The 13278-nt window shown below is 36.1% G+C and overlaps 1 protein-coding gene across 5 annotated transcripts in view; it reads right to left on the bottom strand.

The window, feature by feature from the left end:
* The window catches only part of PDK1 (pyruvate dehydrogenase kinase 1), a 35643-nt gene that overhangs the window by 15709 nt on the left and 6656 nt on the right, over positions 1-13278 (bottom strand). For all 5 annotated transcript variants that reach the window (XM_059055424.2, XM_067026313.1, XM_067026315.1 and 2 more), the window contains 5 exons: positions 12238-12422; positions 11829-11924; positions 10731-10808; positions 9185-9261; positions 7262-7360 (listed from right to left, as the gene is read on the bottom strand). In XM_059055424.2, the coding sequence (XP_058911407.1) occupies positions 7262-7360; positions 9185-9261; positions 10731-10808; positions 11829-11924; positions 12238-12422 (535 nt within the window). The remainder of the gene's footprint in view (positions 1-7261; positions 7361-9184; positions 9262-10730; positions 10809-11828; positions 11925-12237; positions 12423-13278) is intronic.

Here is a 13278-nt window from a genome sequence, read left to right as displayed (position 1 = left end):
TTTTAGATGGAATGTCATATAAATATTAATTAAGTCCACCTTGTTTAATGTACCATTTAAAGCTTGTGTTTCCTTATTTATTTTCATTTTGGATGATCTGTCCATTGGTGAAAGTGGGGTGCTATAAAGTCCCCTACTATGATTGTGTTACTGTCGATTTCCCCTTTTATGGCCATTACCATTTGCCTTATGTATTGAGGTGCTCCTATGTTGGGTACATAAATGTTTTCAGTTGTATCTTCTTCTTGGATTGATCCCCTGATCATTATGTAGTGTCCTTTGTCTCTTGTAATAGTCTTTATTTTAAAATCTATTTTGTCTGATATGAAAATTGCTACTCCAGCTTTCCTGTGATTTCCATTTGCATGGAATATCTTTTCCATGCCCTCACTTTCAGTCTGTATGTGTCCCTAGGTATGAAGTGGGTCTCTTGTAGACAGCATATATACAGGTCTTGTGTTTGTATCCATTCAGCCAGTCTATGTGTTTTGGTTGGAGCATTTAAGCCATTTACATTTAAGGTAATTTTTGATATGTATATTCTTATTACCATTTTCTTAATTGTTTTGGGTTTTTTTGGTAGGTCTTTTCTTTCTCTTGTGTTTCCTGCCTAGAGAAGTTCCTTTAGCATTTGTTCTAAAGCTCGTTTGGTGGTCCTGAATTCTCTTAGCTTTTGCTTGTCTGTAAAGCTTTTAATTTCTCCATCAAATCTCAATGAGATCCTTGCAAGGTAGAATAATCTTGGTTGTAGGTTTTTCCCGTTCATCACTGTAAATATGTCCTGCCACTCCTTTCTGGCTAGCAGATTTTCTGCTGAAGGATCAGCTATTAACCTTATGAGGATTCCCTTGTATGTTATTTGTTGCTTTTCCCTTGCTGCTTTTAATACATTTTCTTGTATTTAATTTTTGATAGTTTGATTAATATGTGTCTTGGTGTGTTTCTCCTTGGATTTATCCTGTATGAGACTGTGCTTCCTGGACTTGACTATTTCCTTTCCCATATTAGGAAAATTTTCAACTATAATGTCTTCAAATATTGTCAGTCAGTTTTTCTCTTCTTCTGCAACCCCCATAATTCGAATATTGATGCATTTAATGTTGTCCCAGAGGTCTCTGAGGGTGTCCTCAATTCTTTTCATTCTTTTTTCTTTATTCTGCTCCCTTTCTCTTCTTTGTTTGCACAACTCCTGGGGTTCAGCTTTGGATTTGGCCCTGCCAAATCCATGCATGTAGGTCACCTGAAGGTTTCTGTTCTTCACTCAGACAGGACAGGGTTATAGTAGCAGCTGATTAGGGGGCTCTGGCTCACTCAGGCCGGTGGGGAGAGAGGGGTTCGAAATGCAGGGCGAGCCTGCTGCGGCAGAGGCCAGCATGACATTGCACCAGCCTGAGGTGCGTCGTGTGTTCTCCTGGGGAAGTTGTCCCTGGATCATAGGACCCTGGCAGTGGCGGGCTGCTCGGGCTCCTGGGAGAGGAGGTGTTGATAGTGACCCATGCTTGCACAAAGGCTTTCTGGTGGCTGCAGCAGCAGCTTTAGTGTTTCATGCCCGTCTCTGCTGTCTGCGCTGGTAGCCGCGGCTTGCGCCTGTCTCTGGAGCTCATTTAGGTGGTGTCTGAATCCCCTTGCCTCACACACCCTGAAACAATGGTCTCTTGCCTCTTAGGCCTCTTAGACTTTTCCCGGACTCCCTCCCAGCGAGCTGTGGCGCACTAACCCCCTTCAGGCTGTGTTCACGAAGCCAACCCCCGTCCTCTCCCTGGGGTCTCACCTCTGAAGCCTGAGCCTCAGCTCCCAGCCCCCACTCGCCCCGGAAGGTGAGCAGACAAGCCCCTCAGGCTGGTGAGTGCTGGTCGACACTGATCCTCTGTGCGGGAATCTCTCTGCTTTGCCTTCTGCACCCCTGTTGCTGTGCTCTCCTCTGTGGCTTTGAAGCTCCCCCCGCCCGCTACCCCCCGTCTCTGCCAGTGAAGGGGCTTCCTAGTGTGTGGAAGCTTTTCCTCCTTCACAGCTCCCTCCCCAAGGTGCAGGTCCTGTCCCTATTCTTTTGTCTGTTTTTTCTTTTGCCCTACCCAGGTATGTGGGAAGTTTCTTGCCTTTTGGGAAGTCTGAGGTCTTCTGCCAGCATTCAGTAGGTGTTCTGTAGGAGTTGTTCCACATGTAGATGTATTTCTGATGCATTTGTGGGGAGGAAGGTGAGTTCCACATGTTACTCCTCTGCCACCTTGAAGGTCTCCATATTATTTTAAATGTCTAATTTTCAACAGAAATGATAAGATATACAAAGAAGGAAGAAAGTGTGTTCTATACACAAGGGTAAAAAAGGAATCAATAGAGACTATACCTGAGGAAATCCAAATTTACTAAACAAAGACTTCAAATCAGCTATTTTAAGTATGTTCACAGAACTAAAGGAAATCATTTCTAAAGAAGTAAAGTATGAGGATGATGTCTCACCAAATAAAGAATAGCAATAAAAAAATATAGAAATTATGTAAGAGAACTAAACAGAAGTTCTGGAGTTGAGAAGTATAATAAGCAAAACAAAAAAATTCACTAGGAGGGCTCAACAGCAGACTTAAACACTTTTAAGAATCATCAATAGTGATGACAGGTCAACTGAAATCATCCCATCTGAGAAACAGAGAAAAAAAGAACAAAAAAAAAAAGAACAAAGCATCAAAAACACCTGTGGGACTCCATCAAGTGTACGGACATGCACATACTGGGAATTCCAGGAAGAAAGAGAAAGGGACAAAAGAATATTTGAAGAAATAATAGCTGAAACTTCCTAATTTTGATGAAAAAGATGAAGCTCTTCAAACTCCAAGTATAATAAACTCAAAGAGATCCACACCTGGACAGATTACAATCAAACTGTCAAAAGCCAAGAAGAAAGAATCTTAAAAGCAGCCAAGAAAAATGACTCATCACACACAAAGGATTCTAATAAGATTAACAGCTGGCTTCTCATCAGAAACCATGAAGGCCAAAAGGCAGTAGGATTAACATATTCAAAGAAATGAATATAGAAAGAAAAAGGCTATCAACCAAGAATTCCATAGCCAGTAAAATGATACTTCAAAAATGAAGGAGAAATTGAGACAGTCTCAGATAAGCAAAAACTGAGTTTATCATTGGTAGACCTCCCCTATCAAGAAATACTAAAGGGGGACTTCCCTGGTGGCGCAGTGGTTAAGAATCCACATGCCAATGCAGGGGACATGGGTTCAAGCCCTGGTCTGGGGAGATCCCACATGCTGCGGGGCAACTGGGCCCATGAGCCACAACTACTGGGCCTGTGCGTGTGGAGCCTGAGCTCCACAAGAGAGGCCACGACAGTGAGAGGCCCGTGCACCGCGATGAAGAGTGGCCCCCGCTCGCCGCAACTAGTGAAAGCCCTCGCACAGAAACGAAGACCCAACACAGCCCAAAATAAATACATAAATAAAAAGAAATTTATTTTTAAAAAAAATACTAAAGGGAATCCTTCTGCCTAAAATAAAATAATCAAATCCACATGAATAAATAAAGAGCACCAGGAACAGTAACCATATAAACATAAAGGATTGTTTAAGTGTATTTTTTTGTTCATAACTTTTTTCTCCTGTATTATTTAAAAGACAACTGTACAGAGTGATAAATTATAAATCTCTGTAGATGGACATACAATGTATAAAGATATGTATATGTATATGCCAATAACACCACAAAGGATGGGGAGGGGGAGGGAACAGAACTATACTGGATCAAAGTCTGTGTATACTATTGAAATTAAGTTGGTATATAATCTGAACTAGATTGTTATAAATAAATATTAATTATAATCTCAGGACAATCACTAAGAAAATAACTCAAAGAAATATAATTTTTAAAAAACAAGAAGGAAATTAAAATGATAAACTAAAAAGTATCATTTTAACCAAAAAAGCAGCAGTAATGGTGAAATAAAGGATCAAGAAAGACACGAGATATATAGAAAAAAATGACAAAATGGCAAATGTAAATTCTACATTAACAATTATTATGTTAAATGTAACTAACTGGCTTGAACACTCCAGTTAAAAGGTGGACACTGGCAGGATGGATTTAAAAAAATGATCAAACCATATACTGTTTACAAGAGACATGTTTTAGATTCAAAGACACAAACGGGTTCAAAGTAAAAGAGTCTGGAAAAATATACACCATGAAAACAGAAACCAAAAGAGAGCTGGGATGGTTATATTAATATTGGATAAAATACACTTTAGGTCAAAAATTGTTAATAGAGACAAAGAAGGACATTTTACAATGACAGAAGGTCAACACATCAAGAAGATATAAAATTATAAACATATACACTTAATAACTGAGCTCTGGGGCTTCCCTGGTGGTGCAATGGTTAAGAATCTGCCTGCCAATGCAGGGGACACAGGTTCAGGCCCTGGTCTGGGAGGATCCCACATGTCGCGGAGCAGCTGGGCCTGTGTACCACAACTACTGAGCCTGCGCTCTAGAGCCCGTGAGCCACAACTACTGAGCCCACGTGCCATAACTACTGAAGCCCACACACCTAGAGCCTACGCTCCGCAACAAGAGAAGCCACCTCAATGAGAAGCCTGCGCACTGTAACAATGAATAGCCCCCACTCACTGCAACTAGAGAAAGCCCGTTAGCAGCAAAGAAGAGGTTGCAGGATACAAGATCAGTACACAAAAATCAATTATATTCCTATACACTGGCAATGTACAATCCAAAAATGAAATTAAGAAAACATTTCCATTTACAATAGCCCCCAAAACAATAAAATAATTAAGAATAAACTTAACAAAATAAGTGTAAGACTTGTACACTGAAAATCACAAAACATTGATAAAAGAAATTAAAGAGATCTAAATAAGTGGAAAGACATTCTGTTGTTCATGAACTGGAAGACTTAATTGATCTAAAACATTGAACATGATCCCCATAAAAATTCAAGCTGGTGATTTTTGCAGAAATTGACATGCTGATACTAAAATTCTTATGACAATGCATTGAACCCACAATAGTCAAAACAACCTTGAAAGAGAAGAACAAAGTTTGAGGACTCACATTTGCCAATTTCAAAACTTACAACAAAACAATAATCAAAATGTGCTTCAGGAGAGATATATAGACCAATGTAATAGAATTGAGAATCCAGAAATAAACCTATACATTTATAAGCAATTGATTTTTGACCAGGATGACATGAAAATTCAATGGAGAAACGAATAGTCTTCTCACAAATGGTACTGGGACAACTGGATATCTATGTGCAAAAGAATGAAACTGGATCCCTACCTCAAACCATTTATAAAAATTAACTCAAAATTAGATCAAAGACTTAAACATAAGAACTAAAACTATAAAACTCTTAGAAAGAAACAAAGGCATAAATTTTTGTGATTTTGGATTAGGCAATCGTTTCTTCTTAGATGTGACACTGAAAGCACAAGATAAAAGAAAAAACAGAATAACTGCAATCTTCAAAATTAAAACCTTTGTGTTCCAAAGAACACTATGATGAAAGTGAAAAGATAAGCACAGAATGGGAGAACAGTGGCAAATCATATATCTCATTAGGGACTAGTATCTACGATAGAAAATAAATAGAACTCTTATAGCTCAACAATAAAAAGACAACCCACTCAAAAACTGAGCAAAGGATCTTAATTGACATTTTTTCAAGGAAGATATATACCACTTACACCCATCAGAATGGCTATAATCAAAAAGACTGACAATAAAAAATGTTGGCAAGGATGTGGAAAAATCGGAACTTTAATTCTTTACTGATGGAAATGTAAAATGGTACAGTCACTTTGGAAGAGTTTGGCATTCCTCAAAAGTTAAACAGTTACCTATAAGCAATTCAACTCATAGGTATATTCATAAGAGAACTGAAAACCAATGTTCACACGAAGACTTATACACAAATGGCAGCGTTATTCATAAAAACCAAAAAATGAAAACCCAAATGTCCATCAACTGATGAATGAATAAGCAAAATATGTTTATACCCATTCAACATAGTATTAATCAGCCATAAAAAGGAATGGATACATGCTATAACATTATACTAAGTGAAAGAAGTCAGTCACAAAAGACCACGTATTGTATGACTGCATTTTTATGAGAGGTCCAAAACAGGGAAATCCATACACAGAAAGTGGATTAGTGGTTGCCAAAGGCTGGGGAGAGGGGTAAATGTGGAGTGACTGCTAACGAACATTGAGTTTTTTCTTGGGAGTGATGAAAATGTTCTGAAATTAGACAGTGGTATGGTTGTACAACCTTGTGAATATACTAAAAACCACTGAATTGTATACTTAAGAAAAAAACAGTAGATACCTTCAAAAGTTCTGCAAGATGATTATTTTTAGTCTATAATTCCATGTATGAACTTAATGTCAGGAAAATGGCAATTGAGTCTGGGGGAGGAGAAAGAGAGGAGATGCTCTAAGAGAGCTAACTTCTCAGCTACCATAACTGAAAGCTGAGGTTAGCTATTTAAAATTTTCTAATTTCAGAAACAGCAATATTAGAATACTACTTTAAACTAGCTAAATACAAGAAATAACTAAAAGACTATCTCTGAGTAATGAGCTACAAATGGCAAGGACCTGACATATTTGATTTTTATATGCTCTTCATTTATTAATTTAATACAAAATTTAAAATGACTATTTTAAAGACAGACACATCATCATACTCTAAGAAACTGGACTATCTGAAAAATGTAGTAGAGAAGGCCTGACACTCGGGTCAAAAGACTGATTTCATGTACTGTGCCATTTATTGGCCATCTAATAATGAGCTAATCACTGTGTCTAGTTTCATATCTGTAAAATTGAGAATAAAATTTCCTTTGCTCCTAACTAAAATTTGCTATGAAAATCAAATGAAACAAAAGTAGGTTAAAAAGCATTGTTTAAAAATGAAAAATTATGTACTATCTACATAACACTACACATACCCAAATATTTTAGATTTTACTTATCAAAGTAGATACCAAAGTGGACATTCATGATTCTGCTAAACTGTCTCCAGGATTTACTTTAACTTGAATCATCTGGATGAAGGACCAGAATAGAAACAGACTCGAGGGAATATTCCATAACCTGCCAGATAAATGAAGCAATGCGCTTATTATCAATTAGTTACAGAATTTCTTTCTCCTAAGAATAAATTGTCTTCTAGAAAATATGTGCATGCCTGTACATCAATTTAAAAAATAAACAAGAATAGCATTTACCTTCACAGTCAAATCCTCATTACCCAGTGTGACGTGGACTTGAATAGGCGGGTAAACACCTTTGTCGGCGTGATGCTCCATCGTTGCTCTCATTGCATTCTGAAATACATAAGGGTTACATTAAAAATGCAACTTTAAAGAGAGAAACTAATTACAATTTTCAAGTACATATGCACTACTTGAAATTGTTCTAAAAATTTAATTCAATGGAAATATGCCAGAGAATCATAATTCTTATAACCATGTTTAAAGAATTACTTTTAAAAAAATAAGTCAGTTTTGAAGGACTTGGTAGATATTTAGACTTAAAGATCCCAAGTAAATTCTGCATATTTTCCAAAACCAGACTTCTCGAAACTTTTAACTAGTTTTACATGAAAGCAGAAAGTTCTACCCAAATATTTTTATAATTTGGTAGATAATGGGCAATCCTTGCTTTTTGAAAACAGTTTCATCTCCATTTTAAAGAACCATTTTAATTGTCATAAATTGCTTTAAGAAAAAACAATTTTTTAATTTAGTATTAATAGCAAGCCTTATTATGATGTAGAAATGAATCCAAGTTACCACTAGTTTGAAACTAGGGTATTTACACTGTAAAACTTTTTTGACCAATTTCTAAAGGATACAGGGTACACAGTGCCAACATATCGTAAGCACTAAGTGATAACATGACATGTAGCATTGGAGTAGGAACTGCTAAGACTAGATACAGTTTAAAAGGCAAAAGACAGGACTGAACTTGCAAATAAGAGTGTGTGGCCCTGGAACACCAATCAGAGTTGAGTCCCCTGAGGAGGAGATTCTGTCATCTCTACCAAAGGCCATTTAAGATCAGGTTTCAGACAGAAGCCATTATCATTGACATAATATAAAATCTGTTACATAATATGGTAATATTTCTTTTATTAAGCATCATGGGGAGCAAGATCTTTATGTGACTGCAATTTCAAGGAAAAAAGTTACTTTTAATCCTTGAAGTACCAATCGTTTATTCATTTAACCACTTTGGTAGAAAGATTTTTGTAAGATATTCGATACGTTCTTGCTGTCTTAGAACCAAGAACATTCTTCAATCTTTGCTATTCTAAGATAGTCAACCAGTTTTTCTGTGTTTCACTGTATTTTTCTTTTTCATGATCAGGCTGAAAGCCACCTCTTCTCTCTTCTGCAGGCTCTTGGCTGAAGACATGGTAACCACACTGAAAGAGACTACAGGCTTGATTTGGGGTGTCATTTTCAGCCATGTGGACCCATACCACTCCTCATCACTCACTTTCCTGTCTACCAGCAAGTGTCAATGGTGTGTTTGATGAGAAAAAATGTACTCTCAATATTATTAGCATAACTATTGTTTTCAAAATTTGTTGTAAAGAGCAAAAATAACAGCAGAAGTCCTGTAAGTCAATATAAATGACTTTCTCAAAAAAAAAAAAAAATGCATGTAACAGTGGGACTGGTCCTTTGGAGGTGAAAGTTGAGAGTCATTCTTCTAAATATTTTGTTTTGTAAAAATATAAATAAAACTTTATTTAGCACCTATAGTGTGCTGCCATTGTGTTAGAATTTAGTATGTTATTCTCTTCATAATAACCTAGATAGTATTATCCTTGTTTTACAGAGGAGAAAACTGAGGCTCAGAAAGGTTGAGTGACTTGCCCAAGGTCACACACATATTACGTGGCAGAACTGGAATTCAAATCCAGGTCTCTCTGAGTCCCAGGTCTAAGATTACCACTAAACTGAGGGGGGCCCGTGAGTGTTGACAAACAGCTGATCTCCAGTGATGTGACATGACACCAAACATGAAAGGGTATTTTTTCATGAAACTGAGGAAAATGCGGTACAGTATTTAAACTTTCAAAGCAGATTCCTAACCTTAGAAAAGGACTGATAAAGGTGATGTAATACTATTTTACAAACCTTGAAAAGTTCAAACACCATGTGATAGAGATGGGATGGTACATAAACCACTTGTATTGGCTGTCCTGGTGATTTTGCTACAGAGCAGAAGAGAAAAATATGAAAGTACAGAGAGATGTGCTTAGAGCATTTTAAAGAATATATTGTGTAGTGATGAAAAGAAAACATTTGGGGGAGAAGGGCCACACCAGTTCTTCACTGAATCAGTGTTTGAACCCAATGCTCACACAAATTTATAACTGACTGTGACAACATGGGTCCTGCACTCACTCTTGCAATCCTGCATAATGATCTACCAACCCATCTTCCCATTCTTGTCTACAATGGTGAGTCTGTTTAAGACACTCAGCCTTAAGGCTGGAATTTTACCTTCCAAAAAGAAGTGTTAAAGTCTACTTGGTCCAACCAACATAAATACATTATTTCTTTTAAAAGCCATTTTTTAATTGTTTCACCCAGGTGGAACATTTTGTTTTATTTTAGGCACTTCAACGGATATAGATCTGAATTAAAACTTTGAGCTAGCATCAATTTATCAAGGACTACTAATTCTACATTCAAACATTTAATAGGAGCCCAGCTGGGGGTAGAGGGCAGATAATAAGTAAAGCAGAACTTTTAGTAAAGGAGTAAGAGTCTCCATACCTTAGAATTCTAATTCAGCCAATAACTGGACTCTCCACTGAACAAACTGTCCCTTGGAAACATGGACAGTACATCTGGAAACTGCCCACAGCAGTTCAGGCTCCCAAACTATCACTTGTGCATTGTGGTTCTTATTTACTGAATGGTACCATATGGCTTTAGAAAACCAGGCAATTCTATTTTCAATGGGGCAACTTCCTCCACTGCCCTCCCACTCTAAGGTCCAGAATACAACTCAGTAAAGCCTATTTAATTTTATTCTTCTTAAAGGGTGATTTTAACTTAGGAAATGTTTGTCCTTCTATCAAACTACCCTACCTCAAGGAAAAACAGGGAGACTCATCAATCTCCTTCCAAGGCATCTAAACCTTTTGTATCCAAAAGGCACTAGTCAGGGTAAAAAGAAGACCATCAGAAATAATCAGATTCTCATATAGATGAGCATCTTTCTTTCCTCTTTTACATCTCCAGTCTTTTTACTTCCTCAACAATAAAAAATGGTTTACAACTCAGGAAACAGAAATCTTAAAGGGTATAAACCACACATTATTGAAGTACATATAAAAGTCAGATGTAATTTTCTCGGCATCACTTTTTTCTATGACTAACCAGAAAATCAAAAATAAGCAAAGAATCAATATTATCAATTAAAAATAAGGAAAACGGGGAAGAAAAAGCCAAAATATCTTTCAGAAAGGATCCAACTAAATTAAAATATATATATATGTACACACACGCATAAATACATATATTTTTAACATGATTTGCTCTCCCTCAGCTTTCATATCCAATGAAGAAGTTGATGAAAAGTTCTTTTAATTAAAACAAATCTAAATTTTTCTTATCATTCCTTCTCTGGTAATCATAACACTAATCATTAAGGAAAAGGCATCAGGCTTACCATTTAGTTCTTCAAGTTCTAGTTCGGGAGAGTTAATATAATACAAATCACACAGACGCCTAGCATTTTCATAGCCATCTAGTGTGAATCAAAACAAAAAAGTCATTAAATAAATTTACTTCTGTTTCATGCATTAAGATGGCAATAGTATACAGACAAAAGAAATTTTAAAACTTTCTATAGAAAAAAATATACTTTAATAATCTTGGTTTCGGGAAGGTCTTTTTTAAGTACGACATGACAAAGCCTAAAGGCCAGAAAGGAAAAAATGACAGATATGATCACAAAAAATTAAAATATCTGTATGGGAAAAGACACCATAAACAAAGTAAAAAGAAAACCAGAAGGCTGAAGAAAATATTTACAATACAGATAACAAAAATTTAGAGTTGGTAAGGGTTTAGGGAATAGCCACTCTCATTCATTGATACGTTTTTGGAGGTATCAAAATTTTAAATGCACTTTAAGTATTTTTGATTCTAGGAATCTTGCCCTCTAAAATACTAACAAAAGTCAGCACATATCTAAGGATGTCCACTGCAGTACTGTTGGTGATAGAAAATTTAAAACAACTGAAATAGGCATCAATAGGAGGATGGATTAATACATTCTGATACATCCATAATGGCCATTCAATAACCTGGTGTATATCCGTATGTACTGCACATGGTACAATGTCTGTAAACTTGTAGAAAAATATACACAAAGTACCCCATTTCCAAAAACAACAAACAATATAAGACCAACAATATGTATGTGTGCAAGTATACATGGTACAAACACAAAAAAGTGTGGAAAGATGCAAACCAAACTATTATGAATTATGACTCCAATATAGGGAATTAGAAATGGGGGAGGAGGAAATATTTTGAAGTCAACAGATAGCTTCATAATATCACCACACCCTGCCTAACAAAACACTGTATCAACAAAACATTCGTCCTATTCATAGTGCACAGTTAGCATTATAAAGTTATATTCAAACCCATACATTCACTCCTAACATTTTCTCTCATAATATAAATAATTATTTTAATAGCAAGAAATAACACTCAATTTTGATTTTTTCATTTTTTCTGAAAGGAGAAAGGTACTTACCTTTAATAACTTCAACCACATTGCAGTTTGGATTTATGCTTCCAATGTGTTTTCGATGAGACAGGCTTCCTTTGCCTTTTCCACCAAATAATAAAGCTATCAAAAAATAAAAAACAAATAAAATAAGCTAAAATACCTAATGCCCCTGTCCAGATTTGAATACTGTTTCTCTAATTGGTAGCAAACAGTAGAACAAGTATTTTCCTTAAACATAAACATAGTATTTTACATAATGTTAAACATAAAAACTCAATTTTAAAAAAGCTCCTTTGTACAGCAGTCTATTTGCTTTTCTTAATACGTAAAAAAGTAAAATTAAATGTTCTCCCTAAAAGGAAGTTTTCTAAATAAATTTAAAATATACCAACACATCTTATTTAGCTTCTTCTCTTGACTTCCAGACACTTACAGTGCTGATTGAGTAACATTCTAATTGAAATGCGACTCATGTAGAAACGATCCAAAAAGTACTGAACATTCTGGCTCGTGACAGGATCCACCCCGAAGCTCTCCTTGTATTCAATCACACCCTGAGCCATCGTGGGAATCACGTCATTGTGGCGGTTCCTGATCCGTATCACAGTATCTGTAAAGCTAAACAAATCTGTCTGTTAAAACAGCCAAATATTTTGGCAAGTGAATGGGATACTAAAATCTAAGTTTACTCAGTAATACTAAGCAAGGAAGCCCTAATTCAGTAAAAGAAGCATTGGTGCATGTTTCCTTACACTTATTTAAATATATTTCAGATGATAAAATATACCACATCTATGGAGATGTTAAGAAATTCCAAAATAGAACTTGTAAGATGTAATTATTTCCTTGGAACTCCTAAAAGTAAGGCTGCCACAAAACACAATCCTACAAAAGTGAAGGGTTTTCTTTAACCATTATTAACTAAGATTATCTGAGCACTTGCTATGAGGATGGACCCAGGGACATTCAGCATAAGGGAAGACAGAGCACTTGCTTCTAGGGAACACATGCTCTGTAAGGAATGAAGATGAATGAGCCAATAAAGGCTGTATGTTTCGAACTATTCCCCAGGTTCAAAAAGAGAAAGGGCCACTTAGAAAAGTAGAAAAGAATTCTAAGTCCATTCATCCAATGAGTTTTAAAAAATGGGAGAAGAAAAGGTGAATGTTGTGTTCAAAGAAAAATCTTCAAGCCATCCAGGCTTCCCATTTCTATCATTTGGAAGACATTATTGCATGGTTAATTTAAGGAACTAAATAAAAGAGGAAAAAAGTCTTAGTTATGAAGTAACAAAATCCACCTTGTAATATATCCATAAGAATTTACACTTCTGAATGAGCGCTTTCTCATTCAAAGTCATCATCTTGAGTGCTATTAACCTATTCCAATGATGCTCTCACTACTCAAAACATTTTTGGAATTCCTAGCTTGTAATTAGTTTCAAAACCAAACGAAAACCAAAATACAAACAACA

Source organism: Kogia breviceps, chromosome 2 (assembly GCF_026419965.1).
Source record: "Kogia breviceps isolate mKogBre1 chromosome 2, mKogBre1 haplotype 1, whole genome shotgun sequence".
Lineage (NCBI taxonomy): Eukaryota > Metazoa > Chordata > Mammalia > Artiodactyla > Physeteridae > Kogia > Kogia breviceps.
Note: the sequence above shows the minus strand (reverse complement) of the source record. Positions and strands in the feature narration are given on the sequence as shown.